The following is a 27110-nucleotide window of genomic DNA, read 5'->3' as shown; positions in this document are numbered from 1 at the left end:
ATGAGGGTTTGATTTTCCTCATCAGAAAACTGGTGAGGAAACTGCCAGGTTACAGAACTGTCAATGCTCCAGTATTGTTCTTCCTCTTTGCAGATAGTTTCATGCCATAATTATGTTGTAAATCTCTAAGTTTAACCTTTATAAATAAAGCATAAAAACATAGTTGCAGTATAATACAGTGAGTTTGTGCAACAACAAAGCAGATTTTTGAGAGGCCATTGCCTCTTAGCAGGACCAACAGTCTCTGCTGGTGGAAATAATTCCAGTTTGAAACAATTTGTTGGCAGCACTGGGAAACAATCTCATGAAAGCCAGTTCGTGCTGTTCCACACACCAAACAGAAATCTTTGTGCCTCAGTCCTCTCTTGGATTAGAGCAGATGCTTCTCTGAGAGCTTGTGTGTATGCACATACCTGCAGATGCACGTAATCCAGGACAGGGCAAGCTTGTGGGTGCCTGCAGTGTTCAGGGAGATATCAATTCAGTTGTACCCACCAAGTCAGTGCATGATTCAGTCTACTTCAATCCTCAGCTTAAAGCATGAGGGTGAAACAGAGTCAAAGCAGTTACTTCCTCCCTACATCCTTGTCAAAATTATAGCAAACAGTTCTCAGACATCCATCTTGTTTTACTTCTTATTACTTCCTATTACTCTTGAACAGATCTATTGTAACAATAGAAAATAATTTGCATTCATCACCTATGTTGTTGGCTTCAACCTCTGCTTTTGCAATGTTTTCTGTCAATACAAGAATACTGTTTTCCAGCAACTTGTTTCTATAGTAGCAGCTGATTTCTGTGGTGTAAGTACAGGCTTTTTCCTGTAGAGCATTGTGTAGGGATTACTGAGATGATTGCAGAGCCAAAACAATTCAAATTCCCTAAAGGCCAATTTGATACCAAAGGTATTTATTATGCTGAATTCTAACTATCACTTATATTATTTAAATTTTAATCTAGAACATCAATAATTAAAGGTTAAGACTCTTATCTATTTTACTGGATCCTTTCTGACAAGACAGGAATTATTTCAATTTAAATGCACTTGTAACTGTGATTTAATTTCTCTTGCTTGCTCTCTTTTTCCCAATAGCCGCTCTGATTCGAGGAAATCGTAAAAACTGTGCTCAGTTTTCTGGATCTCTTGATTGGCTGATCAGCAGATTAGAAAGACTGGAAGCCTCTTCTGGTATGCTCTTTTGCATTTCAACTTCTTTATTTGACCAGTTCTAAATTCTTTAAAGTTGGTGATATACTTGTTCAGCCTAATTATAATAGAGTTCTTATTATGAGAGAGTAAATTATGTTAATAAAGTGAGATTTATATTTGTGACATTTTTTACATACTGGTTTCAGTTGTACTTCTACTTTAAGTTCTGGCAGTCTTGCCTTTTTCTTTACCAATTGGATGTAGTGTTACCTTTTAATTCAGACAAACAATGCATCTGATAAAATAGGTGTTCAACAGTGTATGTTGTATTAAGCTGTTTTCTGATTCTAGTATCTTCCCTTTTCTTTGTAAGTCTGCATGCTTTTCAGGATTTGCAACAAACTAAATATAACAAAAGTCATATGGAATGGATATAATTTATTTTTCCTAACATTGTTTACCTATGTAAAATATATACATTTCCTTTTGAATCACCTCTTTTGCTCCTGAGGTGTAAATTTGTATCCAAAGTTAACAGGAAATATTTTTCAGTAGCAGTTGATAGTGTTTTGCTTTAACTATAGTACTTTTTTTACAATTTGTTTGGAAGATGGCTTCTTGAGAGCCTTTCAAGACTGCTTTGTTGTAATGCTACAGTAAGTTCAAAGGGCAGGATGATTTATAGTCAAGCCAATGGGAAATATAGTTACAATAACAGTGTAGTATCTCTCCAGTTACATATTTGTAACTTATTCCCATCATCTTCTTGGTTTAGTGTCATGTGTTATTCCATTAGCTGGAATGAACATAATGATTGATTAAAGAGTTTTCCTCAGGAACTGAAATTGAATTTTCCATATGATTCTTTCCATTCCTCAATCATATATCTCCCACAGATTCATTGTGTGCTCAGGAGTCTTGGAAATGTAAAGTCTAGGAAAGATATATGTCCTCCCATTGCAAAAGTTCTTTGTTTTATATTAGACTGGTTAACATTTGGAAAAAAAAAAAAAAAGTCACAGGCATAGCGCAGCCTTTTACAGTGGCATTAATAAATGAGAAATAACCTGATATTGCTGATTATTCCATGTGGTTCTAGAAATTGTCTCAGTGCAGGACACCATTTGGCATATATTAATAAATTTCCTACCTAGGTTGTATTCAATGGATCAGCAGCAGCTGTGAGAACAGATGTGTCCTGTAGTAAATGAGGTGTTTGTGTTCCCCTCAGTTTTGTCATTAAACATTCATGGGCATTTTGTTTATTTGCCATAAATCTGTTCCTGAGATGAACTGACAGACAACATGGGAAAATATTGTCAAATGTCAGTGGCAGGAGTGTTCTCCTTCTCAGAGCTGAGGGTAAACTGGCACGGCATTCACTGGCTGATTGACAAGATCTGCGGTGGTTGGCAGCATTGTAAAGAGCAGTTACACACTGATGCTTCTCCTCTTGCAGGTTTTTCCCTTTGTCAACTCTTGGGTCAAGCAGAGAGTTCAAAAGTCAGTTATTCTTGGGGCTGAGACTGGTATAGAGATTTCGAAGCATTTTCTCACCTGAGCCCCTCCAGACAGCAATGTTTTATGGAAGTACTTTTGCAGAGTTTTGTTTTGTGTTTTAGTTGAAATCTATGGCCTTAGGGCAGGAGACCTGTTTTACTGCAGGGTTACTTCCTACTCTGGCATGCACCTGATCTGTTTCAGGCTGGTATGTTTATGCTCTGAATGCTTGAGCAGCTCAAGAGTTGAGGCAACAGGAACATAGGAATCTTTTCCTGTATCACTGCTTCATTTCTCAGCTGGTGACTCAGATGGCTGCTTACAGCACGGGTGTCTAGTTAGAGGTTTGCAGATCATCCTGTCATTGCAGCTGGCACACTCGGGTTGGTGATCCTAACTAAACTGATGTCATAACTGAAGGTAGTTTGTGTTGGTTTACATTATTGTTTGGGGAAACTCCTCTCTAGATGCTGTCATCTCCTTGCTCTATTGAGCATTTGAGTAACTGAATTTAAACTGAAACAAGCATTTGAAAAATGTCAAAATCATAAGTGAAATTATTTTTCCACTATGCTCCACCTTAGGTATGACAGCATTAATTTAAGGAGAATGATCTCACAATTATACATTTGATGGGATTTGATTACAACCTGCTTATTTTCAATGTATATCACAAGATCTTAATGGTAAAAATCTTTCCTAAATGACCTAATTTTACCTCTGAAACTCTCAGGGTATGGGCTTTTAGAAATAATGCAAAACCTATCTCTTAACTTTTAGAGGTTCATGATGAAATTTCTTATGACAGCTCTAAAAATGCTGTGTTACATGGTTTCTGTTTTCTGTGTATATATCTTTAAAATTTAATCTCAAACCAGTAAGATTTGAAAATTAAAAACTTAGTTGTTTATGATAGCATAGTGAGGTATGAGATGCATTCTGTAAACTGCAGAGTGTTCTGACACCGGTTGCTCTGGGTAGTGAAACTCCTGGCATGCTGCAAGAACTCTGAATGTACTAATATTTGCAATACTCATTCGTTCTGAGTTTTTTGCTAGGAACTAGGTCACTTGTACTCCATCCCTGTGCGTATTGGTAACATATCTTCCACGTTGCCTCCAAAACTGATTTTATAATAAGGACTTCTCCTGGTTTTGAGAGAGTCAGTTATAAAAGATGCTAATTTGGCTGTGCTTTAGTTATCTTGAGAGGCACAGTAGGTTTAGCTTTTAGTATGTAAATGTAATTTTGTGATTTTATGTGGGATGCTTGCTTGCCAGATTTTAAGCTTTATTTGGCTTGGTGGGCTGAGGATAGTCACTGTTTCAATTTATAGTGGTAGATCTTCAATAGGGAGAAATATTGGCTTATATTAAACCATTATGCTAAGAATACTTGGTTACATATATTCACATAAAAGATTTTTTTTTTTTCCTAAGGTAGTGTTTATGAGGAAAAAACATGTTCTGTCAATCACACCAACATTAAGTTCACCTTCAATGTTAAAGTTGTCACTTACATCTCCTGCATGTGTTGTCTTGAATGTATTGCAATAAAGATTTTATGCTACCAACTATTATCTATAAAATTCCTGTTTTCACTTTTTTTTCCTTGTCCTAGAACTAAAAGTGTTATGAAAATAGAACAAGGCATTAAATGCATAAACAGCAACTGTGAATTGATTGTACAAATTAGAAACTGATTCATTTCCCAAGCTTCACTGAAGCAAAAGAAGGAAAATTATTATCTGTCCAAGTAGAAATATGTCCGACAGTAGACCATTTTAGAAGTGAGATATCACAGAGCTGCCATGCAAATGCTTCAGCTGTCTCTTCACTCCATAAATTAAGATTAGATTAGTCTTTCACTCTGAAATATATTCCAGATGGAATTAACTAGCCCTACTATAATTTTAAAGGCATTAAAAAATAGGTAAAAAAATAGAATGCCGCAAGTTAGTAATTTAGTGTTGAGGAATACATTCAGTGCAGTTTGCAGCCTGGAGTTGAGCTGCTGGTTGAGCTCTGGATGAGATGAGGAGCCTTGAACTGCTGAGCTTTAGCAAAGCAAAGGTCCCAGGAACCTTTGACCCAGGTAGGTGACACTCAGAGACATGGCCAGAGTCAAAGACTCCCAGATTTCCTCAGGCTTAGACAGTAAGGGTATAAAAGCCCAGGTGCCCACAGACTCACAGACTGTTCTGAGTTGAAAGGTGCCTAAAAGGATCACTGAGTCCAACTCTTAAGTAAATGGTCTGTATAGAGATTGAACCCATAGACCTGGTGTTACTAGCACCATGCTCTGAGCAGCTGAATTGAGGATCTGTGCTTACTAGGACCCAGCTTGAGTTGTTATTTTGTTAGTCATGCACCACAATGAAATTATTTTAAGCATTGGGATATCTGAGACTCTGCTATGAGAAACTTAGGGTTGAGCTGGCAAGGAAACCTGTTCTGACTGTGCAAGTGTGGGGTGTGTAGCTCTAAAGGGGCCATGGTCTGAGCTCAGACAGTGCAAGAGTGATGGTCTAGTTCCTAGCAGGAAACCCAGAGCAAATGAGTATTGCCAATATTACTGCATTCAGAGTTCTTGCTGCATGTCAAGAGGTTCACTACCCAGAGCAACTAGTGTCGGAACAGAGTGGCTCCTGAATGGTTGAACAGGGAAGTTTCTTTAACACAAATATCCTCCAAGTAAAGGTTTTTGGAACCACCAAGTAATACCAGATTTTGAGGATTTTTTTTAAGTGAATGCATTTTATTCTTGTATTCCACAGTTTGGCATTAGAAGAGTCAACACATTGTCCTGAAAATAAATGCTTTCTTTCATCTGTTAGTCATTAAGAAAATTTTCACTCTCCTTACCATGAGCTCTGCATATCATACTGTTTAATTGTATTAGATTCAAATGCTTACTGCTTTGCTGTCTTGAGCAACTTCAGTGAAATTGGAACAAGTTTTTGTCTTTATTGCACACAATCTAAAAGTAATCAGTCTGAACAGACGCAGTTCACTCATATGCCATATTTTTCTAAAACACAGGGAACAAAACATATTTGGTAATCAGCATTAAGATGCTATAGTAATTCAAGAAGGTGCTGGGGCAGCAGGATCTAATTGATAATATGCATTTATTATTGAATGTTTACTCTTCAAAATATTTTTAATTATGTTATTGAAAATGTTAAGCCAACAAAGTGAACCCTGTACTATTTTAAGACAAGAGGTTATGACTCTACCGATAGAAAATTCCAAGGATATGGTTACCACATTTATTTGTTGTCATTTAATACTGGATTACTATTTATATTGATAAAGTGTGTTTCAGTGCTACAATGAGAGGTGGCAAATGTCCAGTTACCATGTTTTGAATGTAATGAATTTTGGGCATTCTCAGATCACTGGGACACACAAAATTGTTGATCTTGTTCTACATTACCCCTCTAGATTAAGGAAGTTTTGTAACACTTTTTTGACCTCCCTAGGTACTTATCCCATGATCAGTGGCCCTTGACCTTGTTTAGTTGGCAGGCTGGATGGACTGTACTACTGCTATGTTGCCACAGAGCATCTGCTCTTTTAGCTGACTCTCCTGACTCTTAGGTTTCCATCCTTTTTAGCAATATTGTTACTGTCAGTATTCATAGAATCATAGAATGGTGGAATAATGGAAGTGTACATCTATTGCAACACAGATCATACCACTGCCAAATTCAGGTTTAGTATGTTCTTTTACTTATAGTTAGGGCTTCTTGAGCTTAAACCTTCAGGGCTATAGAATCACTTTGGGAGTTCACCTCTAGCTCATTATCTACCTGCATTTTCTGTTTAAATATGCATGATTTTGTCTACAAATATATTAAGCTACAAGTTTTATTTGAAACCTGTTTACTGGATGAGTCAAATTATCACTGTATCTGTTGTCTTCCACCCTTTCTACTTTCCAGTCCTTGAGTAATCCCTACTCTTTATTAGTGATGACAGCTTGTGTCCCTCAGACCTCTGGAAAAAAAACATTAAATAGTATGGGGATAAATGGTGGTGGTGCTGTAGGTTGTCTGTAGTGGCTGATGTTCTCTTCCTCACTAGGATCAAAGAAAGGCCAGAGTACTCTCACTGAGACAGAACCATCAGGCAAAACCACTATTTTTCCCACATCAAGGGGAGTTTGTGGTGCTACAATTTCCTTGAATGGAAAGGGCACGGCAAAGAGCAGAAGACTCATGCTATGGATTTTGCTTTACAAGGATTAAGCTGAGTGTTTGGAGACGTGGCTTGAATAAAGGGCTGAACACAGAATGATGAGAGCTGTACATTGCTAATAGGAATTTAATATCTCCAGATTTAAGGCTGCTTCTTAGCTTTCCTTCAGCCCCTTTGATTTTTCTTATTGAGACCACAACTGTAGCAACTGATAATGATGAACTACATGTACAATATTTCTCTTTCCCAAAGTGGGTGTTCATTTGGTCCAGTACACATGGGAGATTGTTTCATTTCCCCATTGCAGAGAAACACTTCAAGGCTAATGATGCTTCATGGTAATGACTGCTGCTTTATTTGTTTGTCATATACAATGATTTTTGAAACTATTTCATGTTCATGAGCAACAGATTAGGAACTTATTTATGTATATGATTAAGTATATGTATTATGACTTTATATGCACTTCTATGAGGTAATTCTTTTTTTTTCTCCCCCCAGGAATTCTAGAGGTTTTACATTGTGTGTTGGTAGAAAGCCCAGAAGCACTAAACATTATTAAGGAAGGACATATTAAATCAATCATCTGTCTTTTGGACAAGCATGGAAGAAACCATAAGGTAGGTAAAGACTAAACAAGTACATTTAGATGAACAAGGCAAGCTCATTCTTCTGTGTGGAAGTTAATTTCAAATACTTTAATACTATTTCAATGAGGAATAAACTGTTTATTTAATTATATTTATTTATTTGTTTATTTATTTATTATTTGTTTAATAATAATAATGCTGTTTTAATGAGGAATAAACTTATCCTAAAATGTATATGAGCAGTTGGAAGAAGCAGAGAGACATAAGAGAAATACCTTCTTTTAGTCAAAGACATTGATACATAACAATTTGTGAGGGAAGTGGGAAGAATGTTTTAACATTAGGAGAATTTCAGAATTGTTCTAAAATAAAACCACTGTGTTGGATGAATTACATGCCATTACATGTCTTCCAGTAACAAGGTGTAGAGCATTACATTGCCTGAAATAATTACACATTATAATGAAAAAGTATTTAAGATTAAAAGAATTTTTTTCTTTCCAGGTTTTGGATGTTTTGTGTTCTCTCTGTGTTTGTCATGGAGTAGCTGTGCGGTCCAATCAACATCTAATTTGTGATAATCTTCTGCCAGGAAGAGATCTGCTCTTACAGACACGCCTTGTCAACCATGTGAGCAGGTACATGAAAAAGAAAAAAATCTCATATCTATGAACAAAGTTAAAAAACCAACTTGGGCTTAAAAGAAATAGTCACTACAGAAAATCTCTTTGACTTCCAAAACTTTTGTTATGATATTTTATCCTTGAAAGGATTTTAAATTCTTTTTGCCCATAGTGCTTAAATTTGAAATGTGGGTCAGAGAGAGCTGTCACAAGGTGTAGCTACCCTAAACCGTTCTAAGTCTGCAAAGCTGTAGCTGCTTCTAAAGATTATGGTCTAGATCTAGCTGTGCTTTCAAAGTATTGTCAGCTGGTGTCCTGTGATTGCCTTTCTATTTATGAAATTGTGAGGATTTCCTGGTCACCTTTGGTCAAAATTAAGAATTTAGTGCCAAACACCTTCACCAATGCCTAGAATATTTAGAGTCCCTTCACCCTAGTAGTTCCTTCTACAGAGAGAGTTTTAGAAGCTACCTTCAAGCAGACAGTAATAACAAGATGAAGCTAGTAGTACCATCTTAAATTAGTAAAGTATCATTTACAAATATTATTAAGTAAATGTTTTTCCAGAGTTTTAATGGTTGCTGAGGCCAAAGAATGTGGCTTTGTGTAAAGATCTGTGGGATCTTCTTCTGTCTCAAATCTCACTCATTTTTTTAAATGTCTCAATCATTGACTGAAAATGAAAGTTGAAACACAGTTTTTAATTCAGAGTTCATAGGATTTATTAGATGCTGAAAACCATTAAAACATCACACTGTATATTATAAGGGGGCTACTTAAAGCTTCAGGATCTGGGGAACTGAGTGTCTCTTAACTTGGCATTGGTGGGCCACACCTGCAATACTGTGTTCAGTTTTGCTCCCCTCATTACAAGGAGGTGCTGGAGCATGTCCAGAGAACAGCAATGGATCTGCTGAAGAGTCTGGAACACAATCCTCATGATGAGTATCTGAGGAAACTGGTTTGTTGGCTCTGAAGAAGGGTAAACTTAGGAGAGACCTCATCACTCTCTACAAATCCCTGAAAGGAGGCTGTAGCCAGTTTCTTCTGGCTTCTTGGACTTCTCCCAAGCAACCAGTGACAGGGCAAGAGGACAGAGCCTCGAGCTGCGCTAGGAGAAGTTCATATTGGACATCAGGAGTAATTTTTTTCATGAAAAGTGTGGTTAAGCATCGGAACAGGCTGCCCAGGGAAGTGGTGGAGTCATCATCCCTGGATGTGTTCAAGAAATGACAGGACAGGGCACCTAGTGCTGTGGTTTCGTTGTCATGAAGATACTTGATTAAATGGTTTGATTTGATGAGGTCTTTTCCAGCCTCAATGATTCTGCAGTTCATGATTGAGCTTCTGGGATGACTTTGGATCTTATACAAGGAACGAAGACTTGTCTTTCCCAAATAAGTTGGGAGAAAAAGCAAATGAGTTATTCCATATTTTTGCTTTTGCTTGTGAATGAGAAGATTTTTATTCTTGCAGTTGTAAGGAAAAAAAATATTTTTTAAAAAGTCAGTAAGACCAAGGAATCATTGAAGAAATTTAGTGTTAGACTAAGGCATATATACCTTGATCCAAAAATATTTGGCAAAAAGACTATCTAAGGTGTTACTGGAATTTTCTAAGATACTGCTTTTTAACATACTTTTTCAGGGAACTGGAAAATTCTATTCACAAACTTCTTTTGAACAAGAGGAATTTGGCTGATTAGATTGATTAGATTGTGAATTCTGGATAAAAGCATAGTCAGGTTCTGTGTTCAGGCAGAAAATATTCAATTGGTGATCTTGCTAATAATTTATGAATAATATAAATTTTCTGGAAGATAGTTATTTTCAAACACATTTTGTTTTAAGGACATTAAATTTTTGACTTGGAACAATGTGAATAGTATCTATACTTAAGCATTTGGCAAAAGACAACACATATGCTTCTAGAAGGAAAGTTTATTGGACTTACCCGATAAAACTTGTTATTTTATAAGCATCTAGATCAGTAAAGCCTGCTTTTACACTGACTTGTATTTAACCACCTATCCATACCAGCCCTTCTTCTTCTCCCTGCATTCCCTCTACCAGAGAGCGTACTGGGACTAGCTCAAGGATACATTTTTGTTGAATAGTCAGCCTGAATGGAAAAAGAAAATATTTATACAAGTAATAGCCCAATCTAGTGGAGAAATGTGAAGGCTACATACACTCAGTCTAGAAGTTTAAAAGATTTTTTGCAATATGGGTAACCAACCAGTGAAGAAATATAGCTAGTATTGATTTTGCATACTTCTGTTCTCTATGGCTTTAATTTAAGACTGAATGTCTTCCTTAGTACAAAGCTGACACAGAAACGACTGTCTGGAGACAGATTTTTTTGGGATGAGAGTCTATGTTCAATATTATTTCCAAAATCATATTAGACAAGTGTCGCTCTATTAGGAACGGCGAGATTGAACGACACAGACTCTCATGGAGTCGATTAGGAGAATTTTCTCCTAGTTTATTACTTCAGGTCTGTTTTATAGACTGATACATGGAAAGTACAGAAAGAAAACTCTTATTTGTTAGTAAACTACTACATTACCATCATTGGTCAGCAGGGCACACATCACCTCGACCTCTCCTGCAAAGAAAACAAGAGACAAGGCTGTAAGGCTGTTTTCTGTCTTTGAGGATTGTTTTAAATCCTCCTTAAAACTTCCCAGGCCACTTTCTCAGGCAGGACTTGAGAAAGCTATGTGGCCTGCACTTCCACAAGCACTCTGCTGTCTGCTCCAGAGCTAGGATACACAGACAAGCCTAGTTTTTTTTTCCTTTTTTTTCTCCCCCTCATGACCTTTAGATATGACTCTGCATATTGCTCTTCAACTAGATACTGAATAGCACAGTAGTTGCTTGCCTTTTTTAAGAAGTGTTGTGAAGTACTGTAAAACCAGTAGCAGTAGGAACACCACACTGATATTAAGGATTTCTACAACCACTGCAAATTACTGACTTATTCAGGACTTGGAACAAAAGAAGGAAGAGGTACAAGAGAATTTTGAAATAGAATGACTCTTCATTTTTGTATCTTTTAAAATGCTATTCTTTTGAATGGATAATTAGTGTTACAGAATGCAGTTTGCTATGTAAAATTAAACCTGAAATGTGTACTTACTACGCTTACGTTGGTAACTGGTGAATAGCTGTGATTTTTTTGCAGGATTTATCATCTACTAATTGTTGAAACACATAAATCAATTGCTATTGGCATCTGAGTGAGGATACTGTTTCAGTTTCTAAAGCAAACATTTTTTTTACTTTAAATGTATAGGCCATTTTTTACCAGAATAAATGAATGAATAAATAACTAAATATGCTGCCTTCTGGGACCTAAGGTCTGAGATGTTGCCTAGAGGGTGCCTCAACTTGTCCAGAGCACAGATTGCTATCCATTGTTGCTCTTCTCATGGGGGCATAAATGGTACAGCAAGCTGAAACCTGGATAGAATCAAGAAAGACCATAAAGCTTTGGGAGTGGAAGTGAAAAGTAATGGAGATGAAACCGCCCCTTTTTTCCATTTTTCCAGTTAGAGGATCAGGTACATCTGGGAGTCACATGGAAAAGCCAAAGGGTAATGGGTACAAGTATCTGCTGGGGAGATTCTGCTTGGAGAAAACAGTAACATTTTTCATAATGAGAAGAATCAATCATTGGAATAATCTTGATGGGGAAATGGTTGGATTACCCAACACTGGACACTTACAAGATTTAGCAGGACAGTGTGCTGGACCATCTTTGTCCTGACTGTGCTTTTGTCAAGAGAGGTTGCACCAGATGATCCTTGCAGTCTTTTCCAATCTGGTAATCTCTGTGATTCCATGAAGTAAAATTACTTCTATTGTTTCAATCACACAAAACAAGCTTGAAATTTGAGTCAATGAAAAGTATGAAGCAGTTCATCTTGTCCTTGAGATAAGATTTTAATAACTACTTTTATTTTTTCTGTTTAAGCATGCGACCCAACATCTTCTTGGGGATTAGTGAAGGCTCAGCCCAATACAGAAAATGGTATTATGAACTTATGGTGGACCATCTAGAGCCCTTTGTGACTGCAGAATCAACTCATCTACGCGTGGGCTGGGCTTCAACAGAAGGCTACTCACCCTACCCAGGAGGAGGAGCAGAGTGGGGAGGAAACGGTGTTGGTGATGACTTATATTCCTATGGCTTTGATGGGCTACATCTGTGGTCAGGTATTCTCTTGGGTACTTTGTGGTTGTTGTTTATTTTTGTTTAAGCATTATAATTGTGTTTGCAATCCCAGTGAATTTGGTTTCAACAACAGCAAAGTGAATTAGTTATTTCAGTTGACACTTGGAACATACAGAAACAGTACCCTGTATCAGAATATGATTTAAACTGTCATTGTGTATTTTAAAAAAATTGGTTTGTATGAAGTAATGCAGGTAGACTAATAATTTGCATTTCAGCCTGGGATTTTGTGGGGTGGGTGGGTAGGCAGACTGTGTGTTCATGGTAACTATAAAAATTCTATTTAAGACTTTAAAGCTGCAATAATTGAAGTATAACAGTCATCTAGATTTATAATTCCGATGTGGTAGTGTAAGAACAGTCTGAGAGATTTAAGTAACAGGACACTTGATTTTTGGTTTGGTTTTTTTTCAAGCCAGATTTTTATATGGTTCTTCAGAAGTTCAGAGATACTTTAGAGGTGAAGAAGATTTTTAAATATGTTTTTTGCCATACATTTAAAACAAAATATTTTTTATGTAATGATATTTTATTTGCATACATTAAGACTGACTATTGCAAGGCTCATTGGATTGGCAGTTCTTTCCACTATAAAGATATGACCAGGTTTTCTAAAGCACCTTAGTAGACAAGAGAGATGATTTAGTGAGTCAGCTGCATCCTCCAAAGTTTTTTGCAGTTTTGAGTTATTCTGACTTGACACTTGGAAAAGAATGCAGTTTTACATTTCAAAATAGCAATGGATTTTATTAATAAATAATAGCATATCAACTGGAGCAGCATCTTAGGGAAGAAGATGCTACTTAGCCTTTTTGTATAGTGAGAGTTATTTTGGAACAGTGATGCATAATTAATGGTATCATTCCAAGTGTTGTTACTGAGTTTGACAGAAAAGGTATTATTAGAGAAGACCCAGAAAACAATGAGCTAACCAAGATAACTTTTGTACTTAAGGTCACTTTTAGGGAGGAAACAAAAGATTACTGAAAGTCAAAATTACTCTTCTTCCCACTACAAACTTTTCAGTCAGAAATGTAACAACAGAAAAAATGAACGCTTGTTTGTGGTTCTCAAGTCAGTATTCCTGCTGAAAAAAACCAAGTCAGACCACATTTGCGTCTGCAAATTTTTCTGTCTGTAGTGGATGCGGCTGGTAAATTTGAAAATATTTTTGTGGTCTTTCTTCACTAATATAATTGTGTAACACATGTGTACCTCTCAAACATGGAAGAACTTTAAGTTGTTGCATATTGAAAATCATGGCCTTTCTTTTGCTTCCACAGTCCCAGGCTGCATATTAAGAATATGCAATGGCATTTTAAGAATAACCTTCTTAGCATGAAACATTTACTGTATTAATGAATAACCACAACAATTTCTGCCCCCAAGTTTCTGTTCTGGACCAAGCCTGTATGAGAATCATGTATAATTTACTTTTGGTTCTCCAGTCCTGAAATGACCTTTTGTGGAACTCACAGATCCTTAAGGACTAGGGCCAGAAAGGGCATTTAGATAGTTTGATCTGCTGTGTGTTCAATGACCAATACATATTTCTGTTAGCAGTCAGTCTTGTATTGATCTCCATGACCTATAGTTGCCTAAATTTTAGTGTCTAAAAAGACATCTGGTCTTACGTTGTATTCTTCAAGTGGATGAAATAACCACTCTTCTCTGGTAGCTCTTTTAGAGTTTAGTTATCCCTGCCATTAAATAATTGTCCCTTTCTGTGATTTATTTTATACTAATTCTCAGCTGTGATATTTTGATCTGGCAGTATCACAAAGTCATTTTTCACATACAGAGTTTTGGAAGTGTTGGTATATTATTTTTCCTCAGGCATTGGGGAGATATGTGCATGAAAATTCACTTGTAGAAAAATTACTGCGGTTTTATTATTTTTGCTTCTGTTAAACCATATGTCATCAGCTGCTTCCTGGAAATGTAGTGCTAGTTAAGTCTTCCATGTTTACAAAAGTTGGATGCCCTAGTTAAAAAATTAGTGCTCTGTTCTTAGTATGTATCATGGTGTATCTCTTGCAGACAGTGCATAAGTTATTTTTGGAAAACATGAGTAGACATGTTTTCAAACAGTTTCTGTGGTTTTCCAAAAATTTTGTACTGTAGATGGCAGTAAATTTCAGACACAATCACTTTCTATTTCTGACTTCTATAGCTTGTTTCTTTTGGGAAGCAGATGTGCTTGTGTAAATGGAGTTTGATGTGAGATAGAATAATCTTTTAGAATTCATAAAAACTGATTAAAATATATATACTACTGAATATATATGCTTTAAAAATGAAGCTGTCTTTGTATATTGCTGAAAAATTCTGGATTGCAGTTTAAATATGAAACCAAATAGTATAATCTCATGCAAGTTTGGAAGAGTACCATGATGTGGACATTAACAGGGAGTACCTAATTTTCCATAAATAATTCAAAGTGAGATGGTTTTCTTTGTCTAAATAATGAATCATTCTTTAGAAAAGTATACTAGGTTTAATATTAGATTCTAGCAGCTCTGTAATGTAAGGAATAAAATGTTGCTTTCTCAGTTTTGACTGTTTATATGGATATCAGTAATTATTCTCACATTAAATGTAATTGAGTTTTATTATTTATGTCTGAAGTAGTTTTGTTGATATGACTGTATGCTGCTATTCACTATATTGCAAGCTTAAAATCAGGTCTGGGATGTCATAGGTTAGATGTTTGTATATTAATGTGTTTGTACTCTGTAGTGATGTTTTTCTCTTTTTAGGCTGCTGTGAAAACCAGTGCAGTTTTCATAAGTTTTACTAAATGTATCTCTGTTACTTCCATAGGTTGTGTAGCACGAACAGTAAATTCTCCCAACCAACATCTCTTAAGAACTGATGATGTTATTAGCTGCTGTTTGGACCTGAGTGCCCCCAGCATCTCCTTCCGAATAAATGGTCAGCCAGTTCAAGGAATGTTTGAAAACTTCAACATAGATGGCCTCTTCTTCCCAGTTGTCAGCTTCTCTGCAGGAATAAAGTCAGCATCCCATGGAGTTGTTGTTGTTTTTTTTTTTCATCCCAAGTCTGCTTTTTTCTTTTTTTTTTTTTCTTTTTTTTTTTTTTCTGTATAGATGAATATGCTGAATATATCCCTGTCTATCTGCTCTCATTTCTCTTTCTGACATCTGCTTTTTTGGCAAAGTTTCAGTTCTTGGATAGTGAGAGCTACAAAGAAGTCATGAAGACACAGTGCATCTGCTGTTTTTCAGCACACCAGTGTATTCTACTGGTTTGCAGACATATCTTAGAAACAGCTTCTTAATAATTTCTTTGCTGCCACATTGCTACACATTAACTCCAAGGCAGAATTTTGCATCAGCCTTTGATATTAAAATATATTTTCCCTAACTCACCTGTTATGAGGTAATAACTATTATTTAAGGAGACATTATCTGCACTTACCTTAAGAAATGGTGGTCATACACTTCCTTTTCTTCAGCATGAGTTAATGAGAATTCAATCTGTATTCTGGTTGTTCCATTGGTTTTCTATATAATTTCAAGTCACACTTGAGGAGCCAAACATCTGCTTCCATGTATTGAGCAGTCTGAGACTGTAATATTAAAAATATTAAAAAAGATTGTGTGGTGTTCCAGTGGGGAGACCAACTTTAACAGGACTGGAAAAGGTGAAGGCTGAAAGCTGATTTCTGTTGGAGGCAGAGCAATGCTCTTTGGGGGATCATTCAAAGAATAACACAGAAGCTAAGAGGTGTCACACAGAGCATCCCATCCCATCCCTCTTATTCCAGATGTGAAATACACTCCTTTTGACTTCGCTTTTGATAGCAAAGGAGATAAAATGTAGTAAAATTGTAGATCTGCATGCTACAAAATACAAATTTATAAACCTGCATGCTTTATTTCTGTTATTAGATAAATTATTGATAGATATTATTTTTGTGCTGCATGAAGTTTTTGAGTGTGCACTGGTATAGCATTAAAAAAAAATCTTGTAAGATACTCAGTAAACAGAAAAGAGAGAAAATTCTTTGGGTTTAAGGCTAGTTTTTTGGGTGTCTTTTCATTCCTTCTGGATGACAGTGTTCTAGGGAGACTTCACTATTATGTCATTACTGTGTAAAGTTGGTATTACATCATTGCTACACCATTGTTACCTCACTGATTTAATTATTCAGTAATAAAAGGCCATGACATATTTACCATTTTGTCATGAGTTAAAGAGTGTTTTCCCCTGGGTTTCTATTAATATGACAAATAAAATTTTAGGGAAGGAAATTTAGGAGTTTTTGTAGTGTATCTGAAGGATATAGTATTTTGTGAGCAAAAAGAAGGAATCACGGGGTTTTAGGTTCGTTTCTCAAATGATATTGAATGGAAGCCTCCTCAGTGGAGAGAGTTCTGAAGTGCCTGATTGATTACTCTGGGTTTTAATCTCTGCCTTCAGAGACTCAAAAAGCTGCTGCTTACTTTATAGGTGTGCTGAGTAAACTGATTATTCTCTCTCTCAGAGATTATTGGTCTCTTGATTTAAAAAGTCTTCAGTGAAATAAAATTAACTAGAAAAAAGAACAGTTTACTTTACCCATGTTTTTTCAACCTCCTACATCATAAACTCCAGCAACAGTTAGAGAAAATTGAACTGTAGACAATTAAAAGAAGCTGCAACACTGACATTCCCCCCTCCTTTTTTTTCCTTTTCCTTTTAAAATAACATTTAATATTCTTTAAGCTTAGAGACTGATTAGGCTTTCCACTAGAGGTGTCTTGGTTATCTAAAGTAATTCTGATGTTTACAGGGTTCGTTTCTTGCTTGGTGGTCGCCATGGAGAGTTCAAGTTCCTTCCTCCACCTGGATATGCTCCATGCTTTGAAGCTGTCCTGCCAAAAGAGAAGCTGAAAGTGGAGCACAGCCGAGAGTACAAACAGGATCGCAGCTACACAAGAGACCTACTGGGTCCCACTGTCTCTCTGTCACAAGCAGCTTTCACTCCAGTCCCTGTAGATACTAGCCAGGTGTGGAAATGGGAAGATTGCATTTTTCTTTTTAAACACACACATATTACATGACTATTTTGCTTCATTTGGTTGAATTTGCACCTTTTCCCAAACTTGTTTTTTTCTTGGGATTTATTGAGAGATCTGGTTTGACAGAGTTTGTCTATTACAAAAGTTTGGGTGGCATGTCAAGCAACTTATTTGTAATAGCCTCTTCCTCTCTTATCTCTTCTCTCTTTAGATTGTTTTGCCACCTCACCTGGAAAGAATAAGAGAAAAATTAGCAGAGAACATCCATGAACTTTGGGTTATGAATAAGATTGAACTTGGCTGGCAGTATGGACCAGTACGTACCTTCCAACTTCATTTTCTGTTAATTGCATAGTATGATTCAGCACTTTGGTTTCAGTGTAGTAATGGGACTGCTTTTTTCATCATCCCTCCAAAATTAGTAAGGTTTTAAACACCTTCCCACTGAAAGCATGCGGAAAACAACAGCACTTGGGCATTTCTGAACAAAAATTCCGGTATTAAAGCTATTTGGTGCTGAAATTTTCAGTCTAACTGTCAGCACAGAAAACACATAGTGAGTTTTTCTCCTATTTGTTCTTGGAGCAAGATGTTCAACTGGCTGGTGGAGTAAGCCAATGAAAACAGTTATTCTTGGTTCTTTTTACATGAGAACATCTTTGACATTAATCTCTTAGGAGTCCCAAATATGTATTGCCTGTAGGAAATTCCATTAAATCTGATTTTTCCTTTCCTTTCCTCCACTTCTTTAGTCTCATGTCTGTATTAGGTGCTCTACATAACTATTTTCTTATCTCTTTCCTGCTTTTCATGGAGTAAGAAAAGAATTTTCTTTTTAAAGTTAATCAGTAAAAAATTATGTTTTTATTACATGTTATTATGCTGGTTATTTGTTTCCCAAATGCTGTTTTATGAAGAAATACTGCATCTGTTTTATGAAGAAATATTGCTGTGGAGAGTATACCTACATGCAATAGGTACTAGATATAAGTGTAAAAATGTATATGTATTCTATTTTTGTTACTAAAAAGATATTGGTCTTCTGAGGAATTCAGGTTACAGATTTAAGCTAACTGCATAGTTATTTATTCAGTGTAGCATACAACAGTACTTAAAAATATATGATTAATAGAAAAGATCTCTAGCTTTTGTTGTTGTTAATTTCCCCACCAAATCAAATGCAAAACCTCAGTAAAATTAATGTGTCAAAACATTTTAATTGTGGTGTAATCATACCAGCTGTGAAGCAATCTGCAGGAACTCCTAGTGTACCATTACATATCGAGAGTCTAATTGTACAGTTGAACACTATTTAAACCATACATGGTAAGTATCAAGTTAAGCAGTGATAAAGTTAGTTATGTTCAAAATGAAAATCGGTCTTAAATCTTTCAAATTACCTTGTTTTAATCCACTGTGGTAGGATGTGCTCTCTTTGGGATCCTGACAGAGTCTATGCCGATCATTTTCTGGAGGTTGACTTCTTAATCATACTGGTTCCTCACAAATGATTTTATCAGTTTCACAGAATCATAGAATAAGCTGAGTTGGAAGTAACCCACAAGGATCATCAAGTCCATCTCATGGCCCTGCAGAGCACCACTACCAAGAGTCATACTCTGTGTCCAGGTTGTCCAAAAACTTCCTTAGGTCTATCAGGCTTGGTGCTGTGACCACTTCCCTGGGGAGCCTGTTCCAGTGCCCAACCACCCTCTGGGTGAAGAATTTTTTTTTCTAATATCTCACCTAAACCTCCCCTGACACAACTTCAGGCCATTCCCTTGGGTCCTGTCCCTGGTCACCACAGAGCAGAGATCAGTGCCTGCCGTTCCACTTCCCCTCAGGAGGAAGCTGTAACTGCACTGAGGTCTGCCCTCGGTCTCCTCCAGGCTGGACAGACCAAGTGACCTCAGCAGCTCCTCACACGGAGCTCCTCCTTCACCATCTTCATTGCCCTCCTTTGGACACTCTTGAACAGTTGTTCAATGTCTTTCTTATATTGTGGTACCCAAAACTGCCCCCAGCACTCGAGGTGAGGCTGCCCCAGCTCAGAGCAGAGCAGGACAATCCCTCCCTTGCCCAGCTGGCTGTGCTGTGCCTGATGCCCCCCAGGACAGGGTTGCTCCTCCTGGCTGCCAGGGCACTGCTGGCTCATGTTTAATTAGCCCCAAACAGGATCCCCAGGTCCCTTTCCATGGAGCTGCTCTCCAGCCTCTCATTCCCCAGTCTGTCCATACATCCAGGGTTGCCCCATCCCAGGTGCAGAATCCAGCACTCCCTTGTAGATTTTTCATAGGGTTGGTGATTTCCCAGGCCTGTAACTTATCCAGGTCTCTCTGCAGGACCTCCCTGCCTTCCAGGGGTCAACAGTTCCTCCCGGCTTTGTATCATCTGCATTTAAGGCACTGTTGCCAATTCTTCAATTTTTTTGAATTCTTCAATTCAAAACTGCAACATGCACTGCAGTTACTGAGTAGTGGGGGAAGAAACTGCATGGCACAGAATTTAGCTTGTTTGGACACACACAAGTCCTCTAATACTGGATTTTGTCTTTTTAGTTCAGAGCAAGATGTATTGTATGTAGTAGCCAGTGTGGTTTTTCAAATAGCCTAAAAGTTTAAAGGCTAATAGAGAGACTTCTTACATGATTCTCCAGATTATTAAAAATACCTGCTGTAGCATTTTATATTCCTCCTAAATATCTGCATCATCAGATCTGCATGTGGTATCACCAAAGTGATACCCACTATTGCATGTCATATTACTACTGCATTCTATGCATGTAACAAATTAAATAGCAAGCTAATATAGAAAAGTTGTGGACTTTATTAATTGACTTAATTTTAAGTCTGAATATGTATGGGATAGAAGTAATCAGACACATCTGCATATCTTTGTTTCTGTTCAATGCCACTGTGCATTTAAAACCAGCCACAAAAATTAAAAATTTATGTGTATCATGAGTTCTGCCAGTAATATAATGTGTTTGCAAGGCAGCAGATATTTGTTTTGTGCTCAGAAAAAAACAGGAAATGGGAAGGTAACCACAAAGTAAGGCTTTGTAATAGAATTATTATACATTGTAATTGTAGAGCAGAAATAGTGTCACTAGGGGAAATAAATTCATTTGGATTCCTGAGGAAAAAACCTGACATCCAAGACAAATTAGCTGTACACAGATCTAAACTCAGAGACTATACTCAAGTTGTTTTTTTTAATACAGATTACTGTACATCTTAGGAATCTGTAAGTAAATATTTTCAGTGCTACTGAAAGATAGTTCACATTTTATATTCTATTAAGTTTTATAAGTAGTTTGACAGTTGAATTGCCTGTATTGTCCATCCAAAGGGCATTAATCCCATCAAATCAAGATTTGAGACTGTAAAAATATTTCAGTCTAAAACATAAATGACTACTATTCAATTTGAGAATTATGTGCTTCTATCAAAATGCAAAAACTATGTTTCTCAGAAATGTTATTGAGAAATGTGATTTTTTTCATTACATAAAAGTAGATTAAGTAGTAGTGTAAATATCAATTTTTAAAAATTTTAACAATCAGGTTTCTTAACTTCAACTGTTAACATTCAGTTTTCAAGCAGAATTATCTGGTTGATTAAAAAGCAATAATTTTATTTTTTCAATAACTTGCACTTTGCAGCATTAAAGGTTAATGTAAATGATGGATTTATGGTCCATCATAGTTTGACATGAAAATGTTACTGTGCAGATGTTAACAGTTGCATTGGGATCTTTTGGGTAATAATTTCAAACTAATGTATTTTATCAAGCCTTTGTAGATGTTGTTGGCTGAACTCTAGCATGAGATGCAAAGTTGAGAGCTAAAGAGTGCTTGGTTATCACTGTCTCTGAGGTTGCCTTTTTTGGTTATGGCCAGTGTTAGATTAAAACTGCGTAGAAATAGAGAAGGTTAAAAATGTTTTGGAACAAATTTGTAAGTTTATAAAATGTAGGATTTTTTAAATTATAGTCTGTATGGCTCTCCTATCACTACACTTAAAGTAGATTCATTTTCCACTCATTTATGACTTCCTAGCAGTCACATTCTTCTTCTATGGTACTGGAAATAAGTTAGAAGCAAACATTTTTGGAATTAAGAGATGGGAAAGATTTCTTTTATATTGTTATTTTCATTGGGTAAGGATTTCAGTACTATCTGTATCAATATATTTATACAAACTGATTGTAGAATTTTTAAAACATGGGGCTGAAGATGAGATGGTACTTTATGGCTGTATGTTAAAACAATATAGATTGCACTGTTCTTGAACTTTGCATATTTCCTATGAACATCTGTATAACATCTGTATAATCTGTATAATAGCATGTACAAATTAGCATTTATTCCACTTGAGATATGCAAATCTGAAGTTTCTTGCAAATGCAAATTCTGCCTTGCTTGAACACAATGATCATGCTCTGAGAATACAGAATAGTTTCTGTTTTGAAGTATTGTCCAGTTTGAGTAACTCTTAACAGGATCAGCTTTAAGTACCAAGTGGATTTGACTGGTTTTAAAGTTCTTTAATTTTCGAGGCATGCTAAGCTTAATTTTTTACTGTTTTCTCAGGTTAGAGACGACAACAAAAGACAACACCCGTGCTTAGTGGAGTTCTCGAAATTGCCGGAGCAGGAAAGAAATTATAACTTGCAAATGTCGCTTGAAACACTGAAGTAAGTTGCTAGGACTTTTGAAGTTTATAGTTAGAGTTTCATAAGGAGATCCAGTTTCCAGAATTATAAATCGACATGTGAATTAAAATTTGATGTGTAGGTGAGGGTAATAATATACAAATGAGGGAGTAAGATATGTTAATGAATTATGTATTTGGTGCTGAAAATTATTTGAATATTCTTTTTAGAATTATTGTGGTAATACTGATTATGAAATGACAAGTCAGAGAGTTTTCATCTAGGAGGAAAGAAATAGATACAAGCTTTGAAAAAAAAAGTGCTGCAGTAGTAGGCATTCTCTCCTTTTCTGGATGAGCTGTTAGATGTGCAAAGCCAGTTGGAATGCTAGAAAATTTCAATGGGACATTAAAGGGTTTTTTGAAGAAATCCAGTTTTCTGATTTACAAAGATTCAATTAATTCCTCATCTCAACTTTGTCAGTCAAAGAGTTGTGAGTTCTTACTTTGCTGTGATTTATCTGAAAAATCTATTAGTGTAAGTCATTTCCCCCATGTATAGCATTGCATGTAGCCAACATGTAAAAATATTTCTCAAACTGATAAATGCTTGATGATAGATGTGGTTCTCCAGTCACTCATACTTGAAATCTATTCTTTTTTTTTTTTTTTTTTTTTTTTAGGATGTAGTCGCTTTTTCCTATTCAGAGGAAAAATACATCCATTTTACAAAGGATGAATGTCCACACGTGATACTACTTTTCTGTGAATATTTGTCCTAAACTATTAAAATCTTTGCCAGGCAAACTGATAGTGCAGTATAGTGTTTATACTCAGAATAAAAAGATCTTATGTCCTCATAGTGAAAAGCCATGTAGAACACTCCTTCTGGAACTTTTTGCAGATTTCTTTTCAGGCCAGCTTCTCTGCTCAATTTATTTACTGATCTAATGTTCCCACAGTAAATAAATCACTCAGTGAAAAATGGAGTACTTAGGGTCATATTTATGACCCTAAGTCATATTTATGACTCTAAGTGCTAAACAGTTTCTGGAGGGATATTTTGTCATTATTTACAGGTAAAGAATTCAGAGAGAAATTGAACTGGAAGGAAGAAAATAAGTTCAAATTTTCTTTGGATAGGTATTAGAATTACAAGGAGAGTTTTTGAGCGTTTCCTGTCAGCAGAACAACGTGCTAAAAATTCAGAATACATTCTTCCTTTCCATTTTATGAAACTACAAAAGATGATGTCATTAACTTTCACTACAGTCGGATCTTCTCCTAGAATACTCTATATAATATGGCTCAGGCAGCAGAAAAATCATGCTCTCATAATTAAATGCATGCTTCTAACGTTTCACGAAGTATTGAACTAATTTAATGAGTCTGTACATGATTACAGTATCCAGTGCTTTTCTAATCTAACTCTGTAAAAAAACCCCCTAAGTTTCTGTTTTATAAACATACAAGTTATGGATTACTCTATTTTTAAAATTAATTTTATAGCTTACTCAAGATAGAGTCGTTCCATTAAGTGGATAATATCCAAAATATAAAGCATTCAGTTCTTCTGTGTGTTTCAAAATTTGTATGCTTGCTGAATTAAGTCTTCCATACTTCCTTGTATTAGTCCTTGTTTTCTGATAAATTAAGTTCTAATTTTGTAGCATTGAGTTGCATTTATCATGTAGGTATCTGTTGTGCAGGGACTAAGAGCATTTTGCTCAGTTTGTTTCTAAATGCTTGAAAATGTGGAAAAATTAGTGCACTAATGAATTCTAGGTGATCCATTGATGATGACTTGAATTGTAACGTGTCTTGACTATTTCTTTACTAGATGTGTCTAGTCTACTAGCTGTCAACCTTGATGGGGAAAAAAGGGAAGGGAGAAAGAAAATATTATTTTAAAACTTTTAATAATTTTCTTTACAATTTGCATGAAACTGCATACTTGAAATAATTGCAGGACAAAGAGAATAATGCTGACTGGTTTTGTGTTTTCCTTTGTGGTTTGTTGCAGTTTTGCTGACAGATGGGAGAGTTAGAAACTGGGGAAGATCTAAGTCGTACTATTTGATACAACATTTCTTTTCCATATACTGGGACCTTTGTATATTTTTAAATGTGATTGAATATTTTTATGATCTATAAAGATTACATACTGTAGGAAATGTCAGGATGCAGAAATGAGTTGCCTCTGAAAATGTCATGGGATTAAAATATGCTTGCTCATACAGTTTCTGCACATGCTTATATGTATGTTTCATAGTTCAGTCTTGCATATTTTTTTTTGGTTGTCCTTATTATTTTGTGACTGACTTTCCCATTTCTGTGTATTTACTCAGACTTGTGTAATAATTACATCTGTCATTGTGATGATGAGAGCTACATTCAGCCACTTTTAGTGTTCTTGCTCAGGTTTGAAGTGCTTTAATAATATTTCAGATTCTGAAAGTAGAGTCTGTCATTTTATCCTCCTGTGGCACTCTTATTTGAATTTGTTTTGTTTGGGTAGAGATAATTCCTGGCTTACATGACAAGAGAATTAGGGTTACCAGAGGTTAGCTCCTCTGTACGTTATTTCACTGTTATGATATGTTCTCCTACTTATGCTGGTGATAGCTGCATAGGAATAATGTACTGTTTATACAAGCTGAAATTTAGCTGCATGGAGTATTCTTAGCAGATAGTGTATTTTGCAGAAAGGGGCCGCTGGATATTAGTTTCCTCGTTTCTGATTTTAATGTCTGATTTTAAATCAGGGTTCACAGTCCATAACAGTAGGACTTACTGCATATACGTAGCACTAAAATTATGCTGTAAGAATCTCCATGAAACAGAAAATTCATCTGTCAAGAGAAATAATATTAGGAGAGTATGTATTATCTTTTTTTATTTTTTTTGCAGTCAGTTCAAGAACAGTAAACATAGTTAAAGCAAGACTAGAAAATATTGTTTTAGTTAGTGGCAAGAATAAATAAAAACCTTGTTTGACACCTTTCTTCCACTTCAGGAAAATTTGCAATGGAGTCCAAGGTATTTACACCTGTGATTTCTTCTGTAATCAGTTTCTATCAAAGATATGGTTATTACCCTCAGGTTTTGAGAAAATTCTCATCTGACTCCAAAGTTAAGTCTCTGGCTTTCATCTAGGATTTCTATTAAATTCAGTATTTTATTAATGCACCTAGACTAAAGAAAGACTATAAGCCAACACTGAATATAAATGCAGGAACAAATAATCAATAATTTACAGGTCAAATCCTGGAGACAGATGAGGCTTAAAATTTATACTGCTGAACAGTGTGGCCATAAGGAAAGCCAGAAGTCTGAAGAAATCAGAAACCCAGTTAGTACTGTTGACCCTATTTAAATTTACGTAAATAGTGTTTGTTTTCTGGAATGAGCTGCACTTTGCAGAGTCAGGCCACAATGGCTGGGGTAAAAGACACACTGTCTAGATTGAGTAAGATGGAAGTTTTGGCCTAATGCTTACCATGCATTCGGCTGGCAGCTCTCTCTTCAGTAGTGTGTCCTAAACAAATCTGAAATTTCTAAATAATGTCTTCCTCAGAAGGAAGACACGTTCTAAGGATAAGTGATATTTTATGCCTTTTTTCTTTTTATAGCTGTGATATAAGTAACAAAACATATAAAGATGTGGGTAAGAAGCAGTATGAGTGAGTAAGCGGTAATGAAAAAGTATATAAAGCAGAAATAATATTTCAAGGGCAATCTTCAAACTGATACCTCATAGATGAAATATACAATATTACAGATCCATTTTGAAGTATCTAACTCATCTTTTTTAGAACATCTTGTGCTTGCTACATATACAAAAAGACTGGTATTGATCTTTCCATATAATATTGTAATTATCTCCATAGGTCTCATTTGTTTTATAGTGCCATATATAGGTACTATGGTGTGCCTATAAACAGTAGTAACTCTGAATATTGAAACACTGTTAGTAATTAATCTCTGATTTCTGTGCCCTAGAACCCTGCTGGCATTAGGCTGCCATGTTGGAATTGCTGATGAACGTGCTGAAGAAAAAGTGAAAAAAATGAAACTTCCAAAGAAGTAAGTTGGAGTTCAGTGTGTCTTCTTGTTAGTGTGAATTAAGTGAATTCTATTTTAACAATTCAATATTGACACTGCTAAGTTTATTAGTTCTTGGGCATGCATGAGCATGCATGAATTCTCAGATATTTTCACATACCATAATAGACAGTTTTTCTTCCATATATTTGTCACCTTATGTGTAGACAGATTTTAGGGTTTTTTGTGCTATGCTTTAATGTCTGACATTCACTGTTATGTGTTTCTTTTATTTATTATATATATGTGCATCACAGAGACTTTGTAAAGAATTTTTACAGTAAATTTGCCAATGTGTTTTATTGTGCTGCAGATATTTAAAGGTGAGTATTTTGAAAGTTCTCAAATGGCCATGACCATTTCTAAGTGCTCTTTTGGCAGCAGCATTGGTAGGACTGGGCTTAGCCTGCTATGGTATAGTGGCCTCCACTACCACAGCTCTGAAACCAGCTTTCACGGCCCAGCCAAGTTGCCCTGGCTTCTTAGCACTGGTGTACACACATAGAGTTTGGGAATAAAGGATTTGGAAACTAGGACACAGCTGAGATAATGGAGCCTTAGTTTCATATGCCGATCTGACATCCCTACTGCCCAACATACACTTGAGCCCATGGGATAAAGGAGGATTATATAATTTGTAAAAAGTCAGAAAGGTAAATGCCACCATTTTACAAGGAGAGAACTTCTGTATGGTCTGTTATTCCTGAATTTAAGATAGTAATTTAGTTTCCTTGCTTATTACTCAGAGCAATGGTAAGTGCTGGCTGCTGAGTTCCTGCCACCAGTAGCAACTCACTGCTCTTTGCAGAAAGTGCATGTGCAGAAATAGCTGTTCCTCTGTCATTGCGTATCTCCATTATTCACAGCAATCCTTCACTGCCCCATACCTTTGCATTACACACAGTCCCTAAGGCCAGTGCAATAACTTCCAGCACCTTTAACTAAAGCACGTCTTCTCTCTTCCTTTTGTGAGCCAAAAGCCTGTGCCTCATTCTGGCAAGACTCCTGCAGGCTTCT

At 36.1% G+C, this 27110-nt stretch overlaps 1 protein-coding gene across 10 annotated transcripts in view; it reads left to right on the top strand.

Annotated features, from left to right (window-relative positions):
* Positions 1 to 27110, top strand: part of RYR2 (ryanodine receptor 2) — a 378221-nt gene that overhangs the window by 194038 nt on the left and 157073 nt on the right. For all 10 annotated transcript variants that reach the window (XM_086877715.1, XM_086877706.1, XM_086877711.1 and 7 more), the window contains 9 exons: positions 1094 to 1189; positions 7354 to 7472; positions 7947 to 8080; positions 12047 to 12288; positions 15131 to 15323; positions 17106 to 17322; positions 17546 to 17650; positions 21929 to 22032; positions 25992 to 26075. In XM_086877715.1, coding sequence (XP_086733841.1) covers positions 1094 to 1189; positions 7354 to 7472; positions 7947 to 8080; positions 12047 to 12288; positions 15131 to 15323; positions 17106 to 17322; positions 17546 to 17650; positions 21929 to 22032; positions 25992 to 26075 — 1294 coding nt within the window. The remainder of the gene's footprint in view (positions 1 to 1093; positions 1190 to 7353; positions 7473 to 7946; positions 8081 to 12046; positions 12289 to 15130; positions 15324 to 17105; positions 17323 to 17545; positions 17651 to 21928; positions 22033 to 25991; positions 26076 to 27110) is intronic.

The sequence above is a fragment of the Cyanistes caeruleus genome, chromosome 2 (genome assembly GCF_971803275.1).
Source record: "Cyanistes caeruleus chromosome 2, bCyaCae1.hap1.1, whole genome shotgun sequence".
In the NCBI taxonomy this organism is placed as follows: Eukaryota; Metazoa; Chordata; class Aves; order Passeriformes; family Paridae; genus Cyanistes; species Cyanistes caeruleus.
This window is presented reverse-complemented; position numbering and strand designations above follow the sequence as displayed.